The sequence below is a fragment of the Tribolium castaneum genome, chromosome 1, assembly GCF_031307605.1.
Source record: "Tribolium castaneum strain GA2 chromosome 1, icTriCast1.1, whole genome shotgun sequence".
Taxonomy (NCBI): domain Eukaryota; kingdom Metazoa; phylum Arthropoda; class Insecta; order Coleoptera; family Tenebrionidae; genus Tribolium; species Tribolium castaneum.
Genome location: NC_087394.1, coordinates 36,159,569 through 36,183,154, shown reverse-complemented (window position 1 = coordinate 36,183,154; position 23,586 = coordinate 36,159,569). Strand labels below are relative to the sequence as shown.

Sequence of the window (23,586 nt, the reverse complement as noted above, 5' to 3'; positions counted from 1 at the left end):
AGCTTGTCACCTTGCTACTCCTGTAACTAAAGTCACGAAATCGTAGCGTAAATTCTCGAAATACAATGCAATGGTGTTGGGGAAAAACACAAAACGGATTTTCCTGCAATTGGTGAGTGTTTTCCAAAAGTTTGGGGTCCTGGATGTTTTTTTGGGCGAATGGTTTGTGGAGTCAGGGTGTTTGTGAAACGGGGCGGCGCCTTAGCCACGCGATTTTGCTGATATTTCTTATTCTTCATTTACACAAGTTCGTCCAGATATTTGTAATGGTGCCAATAAATCCTAGTATTTTGAGAATGGCCGTCAGTGTAGTTTTTTGAAAAGGTATTTTACCCAGCGAGATGCACAAGAAAACTCGCTTTAGTGTCTCGGAGTGATAGGAAGTAGCAAACAGTGGTCCTTGATGCATAGTTTTTGGAAGCATTTCGTTAATTTTCCTTCTTCTCTTGCAATTATCTGGTAGTTAGAGTAGTTTCGTTTCATGCCTTCGAATAATGATAGAAAATTACATCAGTAGGTATGTCAGATGCAATTATTCTAACCATTTTTCCCCCATTGCACTCATCTTGTAATTAAGTAGGATAACGTGTTTCACTCGCGGAGATAATTTTATCGCAAAACTTTACTTAAGACGTTTTTTGTTTTTTCTAGACTGTAGATAATGGCAGAATCATGTCCTTCAGGCAGAAGTAATTTCAACCCCTTATCTAGTATTAATCGAGATTCAGAACTTCCAAAACAAGACTGCACCAGCCCTAGCCCTACTGAAACCGTTTGTCTAGAGTCGTTGTGTACCACTGATAATGCACCAGGTACATCCCAGAATCACTTAGCTCCATTGAGTGAAAAACTAGATGAGATATTTAGAATTAGTCAATCGGGCGAGGAGACTGAAAAAACTAGCTTTCTCAATAAGCTAGGTCTGGAAGAATGTGATGAAGAAGACAGTTTTGAGAAGGAAGAAAACTGGGAGGATTGTACTGAAGGAGACCTCTCTGAAGAAAATCAAGAGCTAGAAGAGGTAACTCCATACAGTGTGTTAACTTTTTACTAAATTATTTTTACAGGACGAAGATAGCAGTGAAGTTTTTTCAGGTTCACCTCCAGGTCCTCATCAAACAACACCAAGGAGTTCGTACGCGAAGAGAAGTGGGTCGTACGCCACTGACAGATACTGGGTAAGCAGAAATTATGTTTGTTGTTTCAAGCGAATGTGCAATAATATTATTTTAAAAATAAACCCATTGACTGTTTCCATCACTGGATAATGCATTTTCTGCAAATGGTTAGCACAAGGCAAACAAAAAATTACAGGCAGAGATAATTTATATTAATTTTGCTTTTTTCTTATTCACTGATAACTAAAATATATGTCACATTTGTCTAACACGTGTAGTTTTCTTAATATATTCACTAAAAGTTTTAAAAATTTGTTTCTGGTGGCATTCATTGTTTCTGTGATCAACTATTGTTAAACCTTGTAATTATTTTAAAATATCTTCAAGTGAATGTAGATTAAGTCCAAACAACTTTTGTTTTGTTTGTGGTAAAATTGTCTATAAAATCTGGGAGACTTAAACGATCAAATGGTAAATATTTTCATCAAATCTTATGAAGAGAGTTATTAAGGTTTTTGGGATAAAAATATGTTATTCGTTTTCTACTAGTCCACATTGAGATAAACACCCTGATAGTACAAGAGAAGAAGCAATCTGTAACATTTTAGATGTTGCGAAAATTGTCAAATACTGATACTTTATAATGAGTATTTAAACTTAATTTGTTTTCGACTTCAGCATCAGATTTAGTGGTAATTATTCTACTGACATTGGTAAAAATCGTGGTAAACTAGTGTAATTATCTGCAATTTTTTGTAAACAAATCAGTGACACATTTTATTACGCCACTGCTCAGGTGGTACTTAATCTTTGCAATACCTGTTGTATTAAATAATTTCTCAATACTAGTTTTTGTTTAATTTTTTTTAACAAAATGTGACTAATAATAAATAATATTACTCTCATAAGTAAAGTTGTGACCATTTTTGGTTGTTGTTTTGACAATTTAAAAAGAAAATAATTAAAAAATACGAGTTGGTCTTGACTATTTGGTCGAAAATGTAATTTAAAGGAATTTGGTTTTAATGAACGCTTACCTTATCTATGTATAATACGAGTTTAAAAACAATCGTCACAGTTTTAATTATGTATTTAATCTTTATATAACTTTTAGATAAAATAACAAAACGAATAATTAAGGGGCATTGGGGAAAAATCGATAAGTAATACGCGAATAAGTCACGTTTACGTAGTAGTGCATTAAAGTTATTGCTCGTTTTTTAAACATTCCCATGGTCAATGAAGGTCTTTAACCTGTTTGGGACTTTGCTGTTTTTAACTATTTAGTTTACTTGTTGTTTTTGTATTGGTAAACACGAGTTGGGCGATAACGTAAATTAAAGATAGACATAAAAGGTAATAATTTTGATCCTTTTTGAAATTATCGTTGTATAATACAAACTAACAATTTTCATAGTTATTTATTATGCCTGTAGATTTTTTTTTAAATTGTTGAAAAAATGTTTGTTACCTTTGACAACCTCTAATTCTGTGTTTAGTAAACAATGTTACTCAAATATCTATGATAATAAAGCAATTTCCACATAATCACATGCATTAGAATACAGTGTAGTAATAATTAACTGCATGTCATAAAAAACTTATCAGGTTAATTTTGCTTTTTAACGCTAGTTTTTCCGGTTTAAGATGTTACATTATTTTCACCTTAATGGTGTTTATGTATTAATCGCAAATGTAAAGAGCTTAACAAAAATAAAACAGTCGTACTTCTTTTTTTTTAATGATGAAACTTGTAAGTGTTGAGTCGATAACATAATACGTTGATCGACATATGATTTTAGCCTAATCTTCTCTCTGATATTTTTTGAAACGAATATTTTGTGCTGTTTTGTTAGCAGTTGTAATGTGTTTTGTTCGGTTTTTTTAGAGAAAACGGAAGTTGGACGTGCAGAATGGGTTTCCGTGCAAGAAGTTGCTACCAGAAAAGAAATCTGACGTTACTTCGATGTCATCTGAGCCCTCTGCTCGTGCGCCGACGGCGCCCGAAACCAACGGTGAGAAAATACAAGCGATAATTAACTTTTTTCGACTTCGAAATGAAATATCTCCAAACTTAATACAAATTTTTCCATTTTTTTAAATGAAAACTAAATACTATGTTATTGAAAATTTTACATTTTAAAATATTTATTGCTTTATATTACCAAAGACAAATTATTTAGACTGTTTTGAAAAGAAACTTTTCAACTTCTAATATAGTTAGAGCCTTAAGGTTTTGTATACAATCTAAATCGATCATTCTGAGTTCAACTAAATTATTTTCAAAATGGTTGAGCTTTCGGAACTAGAAAAAATTGGCGTCAACTTTAAAATTTTAAATAGTAACCACCTATTTTTCTTGTATTTTTGGATTCGCTTCTTGAAACTGAGTAAAATATACCTTAGTTGTTAGTACTTATCTGTCATAGTTATATGTCAATTTTTTACACAAATTTATATTTGCAGGGGTTAATTTAAAATATTTAAATTTAAAATATTATAGCTCTGGAAACCTTTAAAATAAGTATATAATTCTTTTTGCATTTGATAGCCAAAGGTTTAGAGGGTCTTCTCAAGTTTTTAGGATTGTCAACTGTCAAATTGCAAGGCTACTATGATTTTTTGAAAATGATGATTAAAAAATGATTATAAAACTGTTTTTTTAAATGGAATGACCCTGTTTTTTCAATGGCAATCAAAAGAACACAAATTTTTATGCAGTCTTTTATTAAAATCTTTTATATCTATCTGTTACATTTTTTGAAATAATCGCAAAAAACAAAATTTTGGATCATTTTTTTCATTTTTAATCAAGTAAATTTTTGAAAAATACCATATAATTGTGTTATTAATTAAAATAAATGTGCTGTTTGTTCACCATTTTCATGCAAGAAGTTTAAAATTTGATGGCAGACTGACTGAGTTACTTTACATAATTCACTAAGTTATAATAAACTATAATTAAATATTATTTTTTTACTGCTTATTAAATAATAAAGAAGCTAAAAACTAAATAAAATATTGAAGTTTGACAATTGTTGACCATTTTACAAGGTCTATTTGATTAACTATGAAAATTACGAAGTAAAATCTGTTTTTTTTGTGATTTTTTTTTCAAAAACTGTAAGAGAGAGGTATAGGACGTATTGATAAAAGTCACTATAAATATCGATATTCTTTCGATTGCCGTTTAGAAATAGGGTTGTTCCATTTGAAAAAAAACTGACTTATAGCAAAAATCATACTAGCCATGAATTTTAACAATTGATAATTTTAAAAATTCTAGAAAACTTTTCAAACCTTCGGCTATCGAATGCAAAAAAATTATTCACTTATCGCAAAGGGTTCAAGGGCCGTGATATCTTAGATCAACTCTTGCAAATGAAAATTTTAACAAAAAAAATTGACATATGTCAAAAACTATAACAGATAAGTACTAACAACTATGGTACATTTTACTCAGTTTCAAGAGACGAATTTAAAAATGCAATAAAAATTAGTGGTTATTATTTAAAATTTCAAACTTGGTGCCAATTTTTTGTAGTTCTGGAAGCCCAGCCATTTTGAAAATAATTTAGTTGAACTCAGAATGGTCGATTTGGATCGTATACAAAATTTTAAAGCTCTAGCTGTATTAGAAGTTAAAAAGTTTCTAATGTAGGCCCTAAAAGAATCACCTTATTTACTGTTAGTTTTTTTGTTCCGTGCAGGTGCCACCCCTAGCGACAAAAAATCTCGTCTCGTAATCCCGACCAAAGACAATCCGCCACCGGAAATGTCCGATTGGCTGACCCAATTCCAAAAATGGTCAAACGCGGAACGAATTCTCGCAATCAGCGAACTAATCGCCCGCTGCGAACCAACTCAAGTCCGTCATATGATGCAAGTGATTGAACCACAATTCCAACGAGATTTCATCTCATTATTACCACGCGAGTTGGCTTTGAACGTTTTATCATTTCTCGAACCGAAAGACCTTTTACGTGCAGCACAAACTTGTCGCAGTTGGCGTTTCCTGGCTGAAGATAATCTACTGTGGAAGGAAAAGTGTCGGCAAGCAGGCATTGATGAAATACCTAAACGGAGGTGCTCACCTAGGTCTCCTGGAACGCAAATGTCGCCATGGAAAGCTGCCTACATGAGACAACATGCCATTGAAATGAACTGGAGGAGCAAACCGATCAGGCCGCCTAAGATGCTAAAAGGACACGATGATCATGTGATCACGTGCTTGCAGTTCTGTGGGAATCGCATTGTGAGCGGATCGGATGATAATACGCTCAAAGTTTGGTCAGCGATCACAGGAAAGGTAAAAAAAAAATATTTTTTTTTGTGAGAAATTTTGTTATTCAGCACTCGCATCCATTAGTTATTTTAATTGATGTTTTAGAATTATTTTTTTAAGTAAATTATATTAAAAATAACTTGTTGAGATCGATGCAGAAAAAAATTATTAACACTTTTTTCATTAACTAAACCGTATTTGCATCTTCTTAAGTGGCAAATTTTGTACGAGTGTTGTTGTAGTGTTTGCGCACTTTGGTGGGGCACACTGGAGGCGTTTGGTCGTCTCAGATGTCCGGTGCGACAATAATCAGTGGCAGTACTGATAGAACACTGAAGGTGTGGGACGCCGAAACGGGCGATTGTATTCATACGCTCAACGGACACACTTCAACTGTACGGTGTATGCATTTACACGGAAACAAGTAAGAGAATAGTATTTTTTTAAAATTGTTTTTAATTTGTGTCGTTGTTTAAGGGTTGTGAGTGGTTCTCGTGATGCAACTTTAAGGGTGTGGGATATTAAAACTGGGGCATGTCTTCATGTTCTTGTGGGACATTTAGCCGCTGTACGATGTGTTCAATATGATGGCCGATTGGTGGTTTCTGGAGCTTATGATTATATGGTTAAAGTTTGGAATCCAGAACGAGAGGAGTGTTTGCACACGTTACAAGGTCATACAAATCGTGTCTATTCATTACAGGTGCGTTAATAACTTGGTAACTTTTAGTTTAGTGAAATTACAAAAAAAAATATAAACTTACACTAGCAAAGTTTTGTGGACTTTTATATTTCTTAACAACCCATTCGAGTTGTTTAAAGTTGAAAAAAAGTTAATTGGTTCGATTTTTAATTTTAATTTTTAATTTTTTTAATTTTTGTCGTGATTTTGGTCGATTTCGGGTACCTGGAACATTTATCGAGCAATAGCTCCGGAACTATTAGAGAGAACCTTTAATTAGCTCTTTAAATTATCTATCTTTTTTAGAAAAGAACATTGTCCTCCGGCTAATAGTTTTCGAGAAAATTGCAAATAAATGCAAAAATTGGTAAAATTTTAAAAAATTCATAACTAAAAAACTATTGGGAATTTGGCAATTTTCTCGATGCCAATCGATTCCCCGGATCATTTCGCATAGGTATGGATCAAAACAGTTCCACTTTTTAGAATAGTTTAGCCGTAAATGAGAAAATAAAAAAAACATTTTGTTAACACAAAAAAACATTTTAATCAAATGAAACCTATTCTATCTTATAGATTTTGATGTGCTCTTTACGATGGAACAAACCGTTTTCTTCTGGCTCTTTTAGTTTGGCCGTAATCGGCGATTGAAAATTGAAAAATTGAGATATCGCCTTGAGTCCCATGACATTTTTATTCCGGTTATCCTCCATTTTTTCGTTTCTCGATATCTTTAATAGTTTCGCCGTAATTGGCGATTGAAAATTGAAAAAAAGTGAAAATGGAAACCTTTTTTTGCGTTTTTCTCGGAAACTGTAAGACTTAGAGCAACGAACAAAAAACCATCTGATAGCGCTTAATTTTATCTATTTTTTCGACCAAACCCGGAGCCGCTCCGGGCAACGGTTCTGGCTACAGAGGCGATCAAAGTTTTTCACTAAAAAATTCATTAAAAAAAAACTAAAAGTCGTAGAGCATTGCGGTTTGTTCGATTGAATTCTACGGCTCATTTTACATATTATATCGATTTTTTACAAGAATTAAAAATTTAAAACTTTTTGCCTAAATTTAGGGTAGCCATTTGTCATAATGAAAAATTTTATTTATTAAGAAAATTCATAACTCGAAAACTAAAAGTCGTAGAGCAGTGCGGTTTATTCCATTGGATTCAGCGGCTTTTTTTCTCTATTATACTAATTTTTCACGCAATTTAAAATTTTCAATTTTTTTGCTCAAATTTCCTGAGTACCTCAAGAGGTGAAAAAAATATTTTTTTTTAACTAACTCCAGCAAATTTTTATGGACTTCTACATGTCTTAACAACCCACAAAAGTTGTTAAAAGTCCACAAAAAGTCCAAATGTTCGATTTTTTGATGTTTGATTTTTTCAATTTTCGTCGCAATTTTTGTTGATTTTGGGTACCCGGAACATTTGTCGAGCAATAGCTCCGGAACTATTAGAGATAACCCCATGAAGTGTATTATCGTTGGAAAGCTCTTTAAATTATCTATTTTTTTCAAAAAAGATTATTGTTCTCCGACTAATAGTTTTCGAGCAAATTGCTGCTAAATGCAAAATTTGGTAAAATTTTAAAAAATTCATAACTAAAAAACTGTTGGGAATTTGGCAATTTTCTTGATGCCAATCGATTCCCCGGATCATTTTGCATAGGTATGGATCAAAACAGTTTCACTTTTTAGAATATTTTAGCCGTAAATGAGAAAATAAAAAAAAATAAAAAAAAGTTAACACCCCCCCCCTTAAAACCGGTCAATTTTTAAAGTGTCTCAAAATTAAATGAAACCTATTCTATCTTATAGATTTTGATGTGCTCTTTTCGATCTAAAAAAGCGTTTTCTCCTAGCTCTTTTAGTTTGGCCGTAATCGGCGTTTGAAAATTGAAAATTTTTTTGCGAGATATCGCCTTGAGTCTTATGCCATTTTGTAGAGTTTTTTATTCCGGTTGTCCTCGATTTTTCCGTTTTTCGATAACTCTAATAGTTTCGCCGTAATTGGCGGTTAAAAATTGAAAAAAAGTGAAAATGGAAACCTTTTTTTGCGTTTTTCTCGGAAACTGTAAAACTTAGAGCAACGAACAAAAAACCATCTGATAGCGCTTAATTTTATCTATTTTTTCGACCAAACCCCGAGCCGGTACGGGCAACGGTTCCGGCTACAGAGGCGATCAAAGTTTTTCACTAAAAAAATTCATAAAAAAAAAACTAAAAGTCGTAGAGCATTGCGGTTTGTTCGATTGAATTCTACGGCTCATTTTACATATTATATCGATTTTTCACAAGAATTAAAAATTTAAAATTTTTTGCCTAAATTTAGGGTAGCCATTTGTCATTGTGAAAAATTTTATTCATTAAAAAAATTCATAACTCAAAATCAAAAAGTCGTAGAGCAATGCGGTTTGTTCCATTGAATTCAGCGGCTCATTTTCTGTATTATACCAACTTTTCACGAGATTTAAAATTTTCAATTTTTTTGCTCAATTTCCTGAGTAAAATACACTTACCTTCAAAGAGGTGAAAAAAAATTTTTTTTTAAACTAACTCCAGCAAATTCTTATGGACTTCTACATGTCTTAACAACCCACTAAAGTTGTTAAAAGTCCAAATATTCGATTTTTTATGTTTGATTTTTTCAATTTTCGTCGCAATTTTTGTCAATTTTCGGTACCCGGAACATTTATTTATTTATTTATAGATAACCTTATGAAGTTTATTATCGTTGGAAAACTCTGTTAATTATCTATCTTTTAAAAAAAAGGACATTGCTCTCCGACTAATAGTTTTCGTAAAAATTGCAAACAGAAACAAAAAAAATCGTTTTCAAAATTTATTTTTTTTACAAATGATTAATGAGTGTATTTAAACTTAATCAAGTGTTGAGAAGAAAGTATTTTGTTTTAGATTGTGGTGATAAATCTGTATCCGAAAATTTAAAAAAATTAAAAAACATCAACCGTACTTATAATGTAAATAACTATTAAAATTACAACAACATTGTATGTAATATTATTGTAGATTTTTGTTTACGGGTCCAATGATTACGTAGTAAAAGGTTTGAGGTTTATGTCGAGTTCCATATTAAGATATGTTGAACTCCAGAATCAGATGATGACAGTTTTGAATGAGGGCCATAATGAAACATTTCATTCATTATAATTAGTTGTTTTACTTTAATTTAATTGTTTTTTGTTAATTTTCTAGTTTGATGGCGTTCATGTGGTCAGCGGTTCTTTGGATACGAGCATTCGAGTGTGGGAAGTTGAGACGGGAGCTTGCAAACATACGCTTATGGGTCACCAGTCCCTAACATCCGGTATGGAATTACGAAATAATATTTTAGTGTCCGGAAATGCCGATTCCACCGTTAAAGTTTGGGACATAGTGACCGGTCAGTGCCTACAAACCCTTTCAGGTAAGATTCTTGCACCTCTTTTGTAACATCACTGTTACAAAATACTCTTAATTATCATTAAAATAAGCAAATGCAGTTATAGTGTAGTGTAATTATATTCCTATGTTTATTATTAAAAAAAAAAAAAAAAAAACTCGCAGCATGCCCTGATACTTGTAGAACAATTTTTATCATTGTATTGTTGGTTGTCTACTAAACCATTTTATTATATTTTATTAAGCTGTTCTTTTAATTTCATTTTATACTGTTGTGTTAAAATATGTAATTAAATAGCAGTGAATTAAGCAAATTGAGTAATAAACAAATGTAGATTTGATGTTACTTTCCATTTTCCAGGACCATACAAACATCAGTCAGCCGTAACTTGCCTCCAATTCAACAATCGTTTTGTGATAACTTCCTCGGATGATGGAACTGTAAAATTATGGGACGTTCGCACCGGCGAGTTCATCAGAAACCTGGTGGCTTTGGACAGTGGTGGCTCAGGAGGCGTTGTGTGGCGGATTCGCGCCAACGACACGAAACTAGTGTGCGCGGTTGGAAGTCGTAACGGCACAGAAGAAACAAAACTACTAGTGTTGGACTTTGATGTCGATTCTAACTCCAGTACCATCATTTCTAGGTAATTACAGACTGCAAAAAATTGTATGAGTGCGCGTGTTTGTAGACCTACGACTTTTAAAAAGCATACTACTGATGTTGCTATCAAATTTCATGTCTTTGACAAACCCAATAATTTCAACTACTAAACGTTTTCAGAAACACTTAATGGTGTAATTCTGTGATATTACGTTTAATTTAGGCGACATCAACAGTATGCGAATTTTAACGACTTGTTATTTCAGCTGAGGAGTTTTTTTCAAAAATCTGGTGCTGTTGAGTCCGGAAGTTTCTTTTGTGTTGTGTCCAAAGTACAAATACTGTTTTAGGATGATGAGTTTGCAATATTTCCACACTCGTTGTTTGTTTAATTGTAAAATTCCTAAATTTACATGACATGATTTGCACCAGAGAGACTGATTGTAAGTTTTAAGTTAATGGCATTTTAAGTAAAATTACCACATTAGTTTGTTTACAACGAGTAATAGGCCAAGTGATTGGTAATTGTATCACGTGGTTTATTACGAAAGGAGATTGTTTTTTTAGTGAGAGACGATGTGGTTCATGCTCAAGATTCTTGTCATAGCTCAACATAATTGTATATAGTCGAACATAATCCGTTTCATCATACATCACTAGTTTAATTAGTATTTTTCTCAATTAATTTACTCAAGTTAAGTATTTTTAATTAGCTCTTGTCAAAATGTCTAATAGTTTAGTCGGCAATCGAAATTTTAACAATTTTAGGAATCCATGTTTTATATACGAAAATAGTATCAAATAAGAAGAGACGCTTAGATTCTTTTAAGTCGGATTTTTTCGTTTCGTTCAGACTTTTCAAATTTCCTCGTTTTTGGTTGGTGAATTTTAATGTAATCATTTCAAAGTCTGGTGTTGTTAATGTTATAATTTCTTATCTGTATTTGTTGTATTTATTTTATAAAACAATTACTCTTATCTTACGGACTTTTATTTCACCTGACCTTCTAATCCTCAAGAATTAAAAAAAATTGGTAGTTTAAGTTCAAGTTCAATTTTATAAAAATATTGCAAAATTTTAAAAATGCATTTCGTATCAGGATCACAGGAACGCAATGAAAATTCTCAAGAATTTTGCAAAATATTTTCCTTTTTTTTTCATTTCTAAAATTTTTCATAAAAATTTACGAAAATCTGCAATTCACAAAATGCGAAATATCTCCGTTCCTGTAGGAGATAGAGGGGTGGTTCTGCCCTTTTGAAAACCCTACCGCCCCGTAGTATTTTTCCCGGGCTATCGAATGGGATAGGTCCCGTTCCCGTATCTCCATCAGGAACCGAGATAGCACTGCACATTTTTATATCGAGAATCGAAGCACATGACGTAATAGTGCTTCAAAAGTTACGTATGCACACAAAATTTCAAGTCGCTACGATAACGGGAAGTGCCTCAAATTTGAGTTCAAAATATTTATAATTTCAGAATGACAACAAAGAATTTTAATTGTCGCCATCTAAGCATGATATTGTAAAACATTAAATTACAGAAACCTGTAAATTTTTAAATAATTATAGAAACCTGTAAATTTTTAAATAATTACAGGAGCCTGTATTTTTTCAATTTATTACTATAACCTATAAATTTAACAAGGATGGACAACTGACTTTTTTAAATTTTTTGAACCTAAATTTGGGGCACTTTCCGTTATCGTAGCGACTTGAAACTTTGCATGCACACGTAACTTTTGAAGCACTATAACGTCATGTGCTTCGATTCTCGATTTAAAAATGTGCAGTGCTATCTCGGTTCCTGATGGAGATACGGGAACGGGACCTAGCCTATTCGATAGCCCAGGAAAAATACTACGGGGCGGTAGGGTTTTCAAAAGGGCAGAACAACCCCTCTATCTCCTACAGGAACGGAGATATTTCGGGTTTTGTGATTTACAGATTTTCGTAAATTTTTATAAAAATTTTCACAAATTGAAAAAAAAAAGTAAAATATTTTGCGAAATTTTGAAAATGGATTTCGTATCAAGATCACAGGAACGCAAAGAGGTCAAAACTTCTCAAAACCTCTTTGCGTTCCTGTGATCCTAATATGAAATCCATTTTAAATATCAATTTTTGTCCTAAATCTTAAATATTTTTGTTCCAAAAATTTAAAATAATTGTTGCAGCACCATCTTGTGTACTATTGGTACAGTAAGCTGTAATTTTTTAATAATTGCTAAGACTCAAGATCGCGCAAAATCTGTGGGGGGAAAAAAAACAATATTGTTATTGTGTAATATTTTTATTCAAACAAATTTTCTTTTTGTACAAATCGTCAAATCGATGTTATATTAAATTACAATTTTAAATTAAACAAATAAATAGAAAAAAAAATCGTGCAGGGAAATTGGGATCGGAATGTGGCAAATTCTAGACTATTCCGTAGACACAGATAGCCCTCTGATTTGAGCTCTATTATGTTATAAACGATATAATTAGCAATTCCATATGAAAAGTGGGGCACAGGTTCAGCTTCGAGCTTTTCTAACCTCAACATTTTTTGCAATAGTTTTCCTCAAAAGTTGTAGGGTATGTTCTTAGGGCTTTATTTATCATACTTATAGGCTAAAAACAATGAAAAATAACACAATTTTGCGCTATTATCAATAATTACAAATTCACAATTCGCTCGAATTGGATTTGCTGCCAAGTCTCATTTGTTCGAATTGGAATTTAGGTGGCCGTGGTCTACGTTATCAAGCTTTCGCAGTTAATGGAAACTTGAAAAGTATGTTTTTTATTTAAACAAACAAGATTAAAATGTAGCGATCTTTATTGCCACGAATTGTATTTGTTTTAGCTCCGAAAAATTCGAAAAATCCGAAAAATTTTGATTGTCAAAACTTTATGTACTTTTCTGCTATTTTATCGGTTCAAGACTTCAGTGCTAATACTAGAAATGTAGAAGCAAACATTTCCTAGACTTGATAAGCTCCCCAAAATAGTACACAAAGTTTTATTGAAAGCTCGAAACGTAAAAACATAAATTAAACAATACTTATGGATATTTCGTTAAATCAACTGTTAGAACCTGACTGACTAAACATTCAGCCGGCTGAGGACAAATCCCAATCAAAGAATCAGCATGCGAATAAAATTCCTCCTTCAACGAAATAACTATAGTCTGCAAAGACTCAGTCTTGCCCCTTATATACTTGGCCACTTTTCCTATATTGGTATTATCCAAGGCAGCATCGACCTCATCAAGCACAAAAAACGGTGCCGGTTGATAACTATGTATCGCAAAAAGCAACGCCAAAGCTGCCACTGTTTTCTCACCACCTGACAGGTTCGACATTGGCTGAAACCTCTTCCCTGGAGCCACACAATTGTAATTAATCCCATCCAAATAGGGCTCTTCTGGGTTTTCAGCGCCCAGAAACGCCTGAGCTGACTGATTCTGTGCCAAAGCTTTGTAAATGTTATCGATTTCGTTCGACACGTGATCAAAACACCGCGTGAAACGTTCATACCGTTGCTGTTTCATTTTCTCAAACGCTGCTTTCGCTTTCTTATTCTGCTTACGCAAGTTCTCAAACTCCTCGTTCGTCGATTGGAGTTTCCCTTGCGCGAGCTCGAGCTTCTGAATCGCTCGCATGTTAGGCGCTTGAATTTTGGTCAAAGTGTCTTGGAGACTCTTAATCGAGCTGAGGAGTTTATCTGCCATTTTCTTAATCTCGTCTTTTTCCTCCAGGTCTTTGAGACTGTCTGACAACATGTTGTAGTCGATTTTAATCCTCGCTTCTTTCTCGTATTGTTGAACTGTGCTACTTGTGTCCCCTGACGAGCTTTGGGACGGGTCTGAGGCCACTATATCTTCCATGTTGCCCACAATCATAGGAATAGCCACATCGTCCATTTTGCACTGCATTAAAATTGCGTGGCGTTCGCTTTTTTTGCCTTCGATTTTTGTTTCGAGAGAGACTACGGACTTCTGGGCGGCTTGCACGTCTTTCGCAATGCTTCCCACTTCTCTGCGTGCTTTTCCCAGCTCTTCTTCCATACCATCGACTTCCTGCTTCTTGTGGAGTCGCTGTGCTTTCAACTGCTCGACTTGTTGCAAGTCTTTGTCGATTTCTTCGCGTTGCTTCTGCTCCTGTTTCTTGCACGTTTCCAAACGTTCTTCCTCGTCGTTTACGGTGCGCTCCCAACGGCTTACATTATCTGAAATGTTTACCATTATTTACATTTACAAATAATAATTATAAACCAGTTTCAATTATTTTATGACTAACTTAATTCTTCAGAAGTACAATATTTTTTCAAACAACCAAAATGGTTTTCCGAACGGTCGTTTCATTGAAAGAGCTTTTTTCCAAGCGATTGACAATAATTATAAAAAAAAATTAATTCTAATTGTTAAAATTTATTTTTGTTAGGATTATAACTGTAATTATGTTTTACGTTATTATATTTTTATGTTATGTATTTAAATTTTATTCTTCATTTAAAATTCATGTCAACTTTAACTCAAAACTCTATTTCATAAATATTTAAAAATTAATTCCCCTTTAAGTTTAAAGCCACAATTTTCGCCCATTAACATATTTAATTTTCCACTTAAATTATATAACAAATAAAAAGCAGCAGTACTTCGTCTGAGACTGAAGATGATATAATTTGAGAAAAAATTACTTCCAAATTTACGACTTTTTTCAAAGATTGTAAATAATACAATGGTTCGAAGGTGTTAATGAAAAGGCTGATTTAGAGAACGAAGATTTTTTTTTTAATAATAGATTCAAATTACAGAGCATTTTGCTGGGTTTAAAATAATTAATTACTAATATTCTTTTACATTTGTTCCCAATTCTAAAGTATAATTTTGTGTTCGGAATATCCCGTATTTTTTCTGTAAGATGGCACTGTTTCAAAGTATTTTTTAGCCCTTTCCAAGTTTTTTACGTGTAAACATAACTATAAAAACACAAAAGTATTTTAAATAATTATAAACCAGTTTCAATTATTTTATGACTGACCCAATTCTTTAGAAGTACAATATTTTTTCAAACAACCAAAATAGTTTCCTGAACGGTCGTTTCATTGAAAGAGCTTTTTTCCAAGTGATTGACAATAATTATAAAAAATTTATTAATGCTAACTGTTTAAATTTATTTTAGTTAGGATTATAACTGTAATTATGTTTTACGTTATTAAATTTTTGACCATATGTAGTTTTTATCATGAATAAAGTGAAATTTTATTCTACTTATTTATTTAAATTTAATTCTTCATTTAAAATCCATGTCGAATTTAACTCAAAACTCTGTTTCATAAATATTTAAAACCTAATTCCCCTTCAAGTTTAAAGCCACAATTTTCGCCCATTTAATTTATTTAATTCCCTACATAAATTATGTAACAAATAAAAAGCAGCAGTACGTCGTCTGAGACTGAAGATGATACAATTTGAGAAAAAATTACTTCAAAATTTACGACTTTTTTGAAAGATTGTAAACAATACAATGATTAGAAGGTTAAATTAATGAAGAGGCTGATTTAGGAAAAAGATTTTTTTTTAATAAAACGCAAATACTATGTTAGAAAGTTTCAAATTACAGAGCATTTTGCTGGGCTTAAAATAATTAATTACTAATATTCTTTTACATTTGTTCCCAATTCTAAAGTATAATTTTTTGTGTTCGCAATATCCCGTATTTTTTTCTATAAGATGGCACTGTTTCAAAGTATTTTTTTAGCCCTTTCCAAGTTTTTTATTGTATTTTTTAATTTTTAAAACAGCTTCAACTCCAGAAACCAAATACTATTACTATTAACGTCTGCAGTGATTTTTCTGCTTTTCTTTTTCAAATTGTCGAATTAGGCTTTAATCTGCTGTGGAATGAATTTCTTAAATTAATTTATATTCAATTTTCCCTAATTGATAAAATATTTCTTCAAGCAATGAAAGCACTTTTTCTTCGACAGAAAACTGACAAATTCCTAACAGTTTTTTTATATAATTTATGTAATTAAAATAAACGTCCACTTTGAACGAATTCACCCAAACTTACTCTGCGTGTCCCGACTGCGTTCAAATTCGAGATTGGACGAAATCCGATTGATTTGCTTCTGGAATTCCAATCTCTTCTGCTTCCTTTCTTCTTGCGCTCGCAATTCGCGATCTTCATACTGTCTAATGTTACGAATACCAATTTCTTGGCAGAATTTCGAGAAAACAACATCTTCAACACTGTTCATTTGCAATTTAATTTCTTCGATTTGGTGTTCACGTGTTTGCATCGTTTTTTCAATTTCTTCAATCTTGGGCTATGAAACAACAAATTAATCATCGAACACAATTTGCTAAAACATACCCCATATTTTTCCATTTCGTCTGATAGCTTGGCCAGCTCGGCATCAACAGCGTTGATTTGTTTCATCTAAAATAAATATTACAGAATACTGTTTTATTAATTAACTTGTGATAGTCCTTACAGTGCTCTCCATGTCAGTTTTGGCATATCTGAGCCTAGTTTCCAGGCCCCGAATTTGCGAATCGACAGTGTTCAGTTCAGATTCTTTCCTCGACTTCTTCATTGCGTCACGTAATTCTTCGGTAAGTTTCTCCTTCTGGGCCTTTAACTGTGAAATGTGTTTCTCGTCCCAACGTTTCGCTTTTCGCGCCAAATCCAAGCTACCACCGGAAATAATGCCAGATTTTTGGTAGTAAGTACCATCAAGAGCCACAGCCTAGATTTCAAGTGTCGATCAACACATTATTGTTTAAAATTTTGATCAAACTCACATCGTAACGTCCACCTAACTCGTACGCCACTTTCATGGCGTCTTCAGGCGTTTCACAAACCAAAGCATTATTAGTTGCAAAAAGCACAGCATGGGCCACAGCTTGAGGCTCAAACTGGAGAACATCATACAAGAGTTTGACACCTTTCGGTTCTGTTATATTCCTCAAGCGTTCCTTGACAGGTTTCGTCTGCAAATAGTCAAGTGGGAGGAACGTTTCAGGGTCCAACATTTGCTCCTTGAGGTATTTGATGCATTGCCTGGCCGTGTGTTCGCTATCAACGACGATAGCTTCCATAAATTTACCCAAAACTTTCGTAATGGCAACGTTGTATCTCTTATGGATGGGTTGGCACATGTTGATCATGCGATCATACTGTAAAAAGAAAAAACTAAATCATAAATTTTTTAACAAGTGTTAGCAAGACATACAACTCCAGGATAGTTGCTTTTGAAGCGCTCAACAATCTCCTGTTTTTTCTTCCGTCTTGCATCTTCATGTTTGTCGGTTCTTGCATCTCCCAGTTGTTCTAACACATCGTCCAGTTGTTTCTGGATTTCATGGACGCGGTCTTTGGATGACCCAACGTCTGATTGTAGGTCAGAACGCAGTTGTTTCTGGTCTTGTAAAGCCTGTTCACTCAACCTTTAAACCACAAAAAAATACAAATTGAAACACGTAAGAAATAATAATTTTTTTGCATAGACTTAATCAACTCATGAATTAATTTTAATGAATCGTATACAGGTTGCTCAAAACTTCTTCAGTTTTCATTATTTTTATGTTTCGCACTAAGTAATAGTTTCCAAACAAAACGATGATTAAATTAAACGATTGTTTTAAATTCGGACTATCTATGAAAATCTGACATTTTATTTGGCAATACTGTGAGTTGTCATAAGAAATTTATTTTGGGTTATAATTGATGACAACCAAGGACTGTTGTCAGTTTGCTTCGTTTTTTTAAAAAATAATTGAATACGTTTTTATTGTTATTCTACTCCTTATCATTAGATAAAAAAGTCGGGTTTGTCTTTTTTGCATCCTTCAAAGCATCTTTTGATACACACTTTCTTATCAACAGATATTATTTTCGACATTTTAAATTAATAAGCAGTAGAACTGACAACACAGCGAATTTTTGACAAGACAACGTCATAAAGACAGTACCTGACAGGACCTGAGGCCAACCTAACAAAAATATATCTACGCCTGCTGAGAATTTAAAACAATCGTGAACGGATAATAGTTATTTTTTAATTTCCTATCAGACTTTGTCAGTTTTTTGAATTAAAGAAATGACATTCATAAAAAAAAACACAATTTGTAGATGTGTCAACACTGGAAATTATTTCCTAGGAAACCGTTTAAAATTATTTTTTTTATTGTTGACTGGTAGACAACGTTGCCACAAATCATTTATTTAAAATTCGTTATTAATCAATAATTTTAATACAAAGAATTTTTTTACTATGTTTACCTTTATATGCAAGCAATTATAATAATTCATACGAATTTTTTAAGCTTTTTAAGCTTTACTGAACTTTTAAGTTGACAGTTTTGACTCAACCTGTATAGAAAATACAAAAAAAAAAAAAATAAAGAAAAAATTAACTACCGAATATGCTCGGCCAGCTTTTCAATTCTTTTCTCCATTTCCTCCTTCTCGTGACACTTCTGCCGATGTTTATTTTCGGCATCAGTGCGCATTCTTGAAACATTGTCAAGTCTGTCCTGATCCGACTTCTGTTCCCTGTTGACAGAATCCAACTCCTGCATGTACCTGGCTGACCTCTTGGCTGCCTCTTCTTTCAGCCGATGATATTCTCTAACCTACACAGCGAAGTCCTAAACCAATCACCATTTCCGTAATTTCTCACCTGTTCGTCTTCAAGGTGCACATCTCTGCCTTGACTTTGCGACTCTCCGGCAATTTGACTCTCATATTCGTCTTTCGTCTTTTCAACTTCGGCCAATTCGTCTTCCAGTTTTTTAATATCGTTCATATGCGCTTCGTGGGCTTTTCTCGCCTGTTCTAATGTTTTTATCGCTCCGTCTAATTTTTTCTGCATGTGGGAGACACGTTCTTTAGCTTTGATGAACTGCGGCCGTTTTTTGGAAATCTCAACTTCCTGTGAAATAAATTAGGAAGGTGCAAGTAATAAATTATTCAAACTTACAACTTCGCGAATATCTTGCTCGATTTTTGCCAACTCGCGGTTAAATTTGCCTTGTTCTTTCTTTTTTTCTTTTAAAACCTCTTCGGCTTTTTCTTTCTTTTTTTCGATCTTTTCCACCTCGCGTTGTTTGTGTTTTAAATCGTTTTCCAGGTTTTTCATCTCGCGCTCGTTGTGGTATAAGCGGAAAAGTTGGTGCTCCACCAGTTTGTCATTCTGTGGTTGCAATAATTAAAAAAATAAAAAAAAAATAGTAAAACATACCAAATCATCTTTAAGTCGTGAATATTTATCAGCTTCTTCTTTCTCAAGTCTCGCTTCTTTACGTTCAGCATTTATGCCTTTCTTTTTCTGATAAGCAAAGTTGATTTCTTCTTGTGCCTTTTGCATTTGCTGTTTAAGGCGATCATATTCTTCTTTTAAAGCACCGGAACTAAATTTGGTTGGAATTAGCAACACAAAAAATTAATGCAAAATGATAAATACCCGCTAATTTCCTCAAAAAGTGCGGTCATTTCTTTGGGATTCTTCATTGCAACAGATTCTACCGCACCTTGGAAGACCAGAAAATTCTTCCCTTTTACATTGATGCGTAATTTTTCCAGTTCAGTTAAATATTCATTGTTTGAAACGACCTAAGTAAGAAAATCATTTTGGGATTATATAGTTTTGGTAAAAAAAAGGTTTCCCATTACGTAAAGTAGCAAAAAAGCAAGGCATAATTTTCAGTTTTCAAAATTTTATTACGTTTTTACTCTAAAATTATAATAGTAGTACAAGAAATATTTAGTTTACGAGTAGTCTTTTGACCATTCACATGTTGGAAATCGTTCAGTTTTTTATTAAAAAATCTCACATATTATTAGAAGAAAAAACTTATTAACTTAATAAAACATAATTTTATTTTAAAAAGATATAGTATCTGGAGTTTCTTCAATTTTTCAAAGAATGAGGTAAGTAACTTTTTTTACTACCTACGTTATACCATACTATTTTTATTTAAGAATAAAATTGAAGTTACACTGAACATTATGTAATTTTGGCCTTGGATTAAAACTATGTTTTTTCGATAAAAAATCATTTAACTGGTTCAAAAATTGTGAAAATTTCGAACGTTTTAGGTCAAAATCCATTACAAAATTAGAGCAATTTTTCCAGGTTTTTGGGCGTTTTTAAGCACGTTTAGGACATGGAATTAAGTTTTTCTGAAATCACAGTAAAAAATCACAAAATTTCATCCAGGAATGCAATTATTTTACAAAAGTTTTGTCACAAATAAACCAAAAATTTACCGAATTAGTGTGATAATACTGATAATGGAGCAGTAATTACAAAACCAAAGTGAAAAATCAATAAATTAAATCGAGAACTACAATATTTTATCGTTTTTGCGTTTTATCAACAAGTTCTTCATGTAGAAAGGCAATTATTTTGCAAAATTTAATCAAAAATGTGCCGAAAATTCGCTAAACTCGTTATTTTTACCGTTTAAGAACGTTTTTTTAGTCAGATACTTAATAATTTCGTAAAATTTAGACAAAAATTATCGACTTGGGTCGAAAATTGTGCTCAACACGTTAAAAATTATTTCCGAAATAGAGCAATTTTTGCGAAACTGGAGTAGAAAATCACTATAATTGGTCGCAAATTGCATTATTTTCGCGATTTTGTGTTTTATCAAATGTTTTTCATTTAGAAACGCAATTATTTTGAGAAATCTAGTAAAAAATGAGCCGAAAAATAACCAGAACTGGGTTGAAAATGATATATTTTTGCCGTTGATAAATGTTTTCAATCTATTGATGACTTAAATCTGAAACAATCGTATAATTGTTCAAATGAAAATAGCTTTAACATAACTTATATTTTTATAATTTCACATTTTTCACAAAACTTTTATATGAAATAATGTTATCAAATTTTCGAAATATTTTTTTTATAAAAGTATATAAAAATATCAAACTGTATTTACATTTTTTAGATCAGAAAACAATTGGCTTTACGAAACTGTGATAGCCAACTACACATAATTCCTAAAAAGCGTTGATAACATTAAATTCTCTGTAAAAAAGTGCCTGTACATAAATTAGACAAATGGCAAATCAAATTGTTTGGTGAATAAAATGTAATAAACTGCTGTAATGTATCTACAGACGAGTAGCATCAAAATATCTAGTAGAACAATAATCTCTGTGCTTGCCTAAGCAGTATTACAAAAACTCACGTAATACTGATCTGTGAAGCACTTGTCTCCAACTAGATGAAGATACTTACAGTTCCATTGATTCTGTATTCAGATGAAGAACCTTGAACCGAACGCTGGAAACAAATTTCTTTGCCACTTTCTTCATCAAGAACAAAAACAGCAGCAACTGAAGCACTGAAAAAGACAGTTACAGTGTCCCAAAACAAGTGAAAGCGGCAATACCTTCTGGATATTGGTTTGCTAATCGCAGCCCCATGGATAAGATCACTCAATCTCTTAACACGCAAACTTTGCGTCTTTTCGCCCATAACGAAGCTAATTGCGTCCATAAAATTGGATTTACCTTCAAATTTACACAACTTGGAGGATATTTGTATGGAAAATGTAACGGTGTTTTACCTGAGCCATTGGGGCCGATTACGGCATTGAAAGGCTTCAAGGGCCCAATTATTCGGTGCCCTTTGTACGACTTGAAGTTCTCCACTTCGATGTGTTTCAATCTCGGAGGCATTTTGTGGGTTTTTACAGATTTTGCATTATTTTTTAAACAGAAACACCGCACAACCACAAACAACAAGTATGGCGGCTGCGGCTAGCGTCACCGCCAACTTGTGGCAAGTTAACACACTAAAATCCCCAGATGAGGTGAGGACAAAAATCAAAAAATACACAAGTTGGGCAGAAAAACAACCATTTTTGAGATAAATATACGAAGAAACTTTAATTTATTAAAAAGCAACGTTGTTGTTGCCTTCCTTCAAGCCTTTTACACTAGTTGCAACAGTTACAACTATGGAACACCAACTTGACAAAAAAAAATTTGATAAAATAAATTTCTGGTAGTGTAGAGGGAAAATTTAATAATAAATCAGTAAATTACAAAATACAAAATTAAACTGCATTAGGATGATGATTTATTCGGTGTATCTTGCAACAAGAGACACTGCTTTTGGATTTTCCTAGAGATACTTCTGGATCTTCTACCACTTGATGGCATTTTGTCGTCTCTGTCCACTTGTGGGGTACACAAAACAGCACATTCATTCCGCATACTGGTGTACAAATCAAGCGCTCTTCTTGTAGGACTGTTGCATTCAATGTTCTTTGATAGATTTTTGTTCAGGGTTGATTTACGCAAATCCACACTTTTCGTAACTGCAGGTGAAACAACAAACTTTTTAACTGATGGTTTCGCTGCTATTCGATCCGATCTTCTGACGTTATTTTCCTTATCTTCGTCAAGCAGGCCACGGACCAGTTCCCTTATTTGATTTCTTCTAACTTGACGTTTCTGCACATACTGCTGGAACTCCTCATCATCTTCATTCAGTAAAGCGTTTATTTTATCAACTATTGAGCTGGTTTTTTGCACTGAATTTGTTATCTTTGTACTTTCTAGTAAGGCACACACTGAAGCCATGGGTGATGCAACACGATTGTTGTTTTTAGGGGGCTTTTTGGCCGAAGCACATGCTTGTTCTAACAGTAAAAACTCCCTGTCTTCGGAATTTGCAGACCCGTCACTGATGGGTGACAGAAGGTTTGATAAGGTTTGTAAAGGCGTTGCAGGTCGTGCTTTGGTGGCAGATAAATAACTTTCATCGGCATTAATTAAAACTGAATCATCACTAGTCGCATTTTGTACACTGACCTGAAAAAAACATTACTAGCATGTGTTGTAAAATAGTAAAATTAAAAAGGTTTCATAAGACCAGTTTCAAAGCCTCATGAAACGAGTTTTTATAATTTGCCCTTTTGGTCGTTAATATTGTACCTTTGGCGCACGTTGCACCGTTTTTTTCTTAGTAATAAGGGACTGACGACTGTTATAAGAACCCTTCTTTTGTGGTTTTTCGTTGGGTGCTTTAAACAGTTGCTTGCAGACGGGTCTTTCCACTTTACGTTTTTTCGGAGATTTCTCAAAATCAGCGGCACAAAATGGCATTCGCTCAATTGGTATAAATTTCCTCTTCACCGTGCTTCTTTTTTCGGGGCTCTTTCTTGTTAACGAACTTGGAGCGTTCGATATTTGAGGTAATTGTAAGGGTAATGTGACAATTTTCCCGTTTTCATCTTTTGCTACAATTTACCAAGTATTTAAACGATACTAGCGAGTCTCATGAGCTTACCGAAACCATCGCAAATTTTTGTTAGCCGGTGATCCATTTTTAAAATTTTTAAACGCACGAAATAACGGTCACTTTTCCGCTGTCAACCATAGAATAACAGAACCACCAACCCAACAAACCCATTTATTTTTATATAAATTTATTGCCCAAGTGCACATGTTAGTTAACAATTAGTTAA

General features: G+C 33.1%; 3 protein-coding genes and 1 long non-coding RNA gene across 4 annotated transcripts; 2 read left to right on the top strand and 2 right to left on the bottom strand.

The window, feature by feature from the left end:
- Nucleotides 1-256: 256 nt before the first annotated feature.
- Nucleotides 257-11,071, top strand: ago (archipelago). Its single transcript, NM_001170809.1, has 10 exons — nucleotides 257-517; nucleotides 652-1,021; nucleotides 1,068-1,178; nucleotides 3,007-3,133; nucleotides 4,829-5,427; nucleotides 5,646-5,827; nucleotides 5,881-6,106; nucleotides 9,305-9,515; nucleotides 9,852-10,137; nucleotides 10,361-11,071. Exons 2-10 carry the CDS (start codon nucleotides 662-664, stop codon nucleotides 10,362-10,364), a joined length of 2,106 nt encoding a protein of 701 aa, NP_001164280.1. The 5' UTR covers nucleotides 257-517; nucleotides 652-661; the 3' UTR covers nucleotides 10,365-11,071.
- LOC135267896 (uncharacterized) lies at nucleotides 8,464-9,304 on the top strand. Its single transcript, XR_010336278.1, has 2 exons — nucleotides 8,464-9,069; nucleotides 9,119-9,304. It is a non-coding gene; the product is annotated as an uncharacterized LOC135267896 (long non-coding RNA).
- A 2,019-nt stretch (nucleotides 11,072-13,090) lies between the features above and the next one.
- Nucleotides 13,091-21,904, bottom strand: SMC1 (Structural maintenance of chromosomes 1). Its single transcript, XM_962586.5, has 14 exons — nucleotides 21,679-21,904; nucleotides 21,502-21,622; nucleotides 21,348-21,453; nucleotides 19,560-19,708; nucleotides 19,338-19,506; nucleotides 19,077-19,289; nucleotides 18,777-19,028; nucleotides 18,515-18,729; nucleotides 17,328-17,541; nucleotides 16,897-17,271; nucleotides 16,587-16,841; nucleotides 16,466-16,531; nucleotides 16,163-16,418; nucleotides 13,091-14,312 (listed from the first exon to the last, which is right to left on the bottom strand). The coding sequence occupies exons 1-14, from the start codon at nucleotides 21,788-21,790 to the stop codon at nucleotides 13,147-13,149; spliced, it is 3,669 nt and encodes a 1,222-aa protein (XP_967679.1). The 5' UTR covers nucleotides 21,791-21,904; the 3' UTR covers nucleotides 13,091-13,146.
- A 218-nt stretch (nucleotides 21,905-22,122) lies between these two features.
- Nucleotides 22,123-23,573, bottom strand: LOC103314045 (hypothetical protein). Its single transcript, XM_008198824.3, has 3 exons — nucleotides 23,409-23,573; nucleotides 23,054-23,358; nucleotides 22,123-22,930 (listed from the first exon to the last, which is right to left on the bottom strand). The coding sequence occupies exons 1-3, from the start codon at nucleotides 23,443-23,445 to the stop codon at nucleotides 22,181-22,183; spliced, it is 1,092 nt and encodes a 363-aa protein (XP_008197046.1). The 5' UTR covers nucleotides 23,446-23,573; the 3' UTR covers nucleotides 22,123-22,180.
- Between the last annotated feature and the right edge of the window lie 13 nt (nucleotides 23,574-23,586).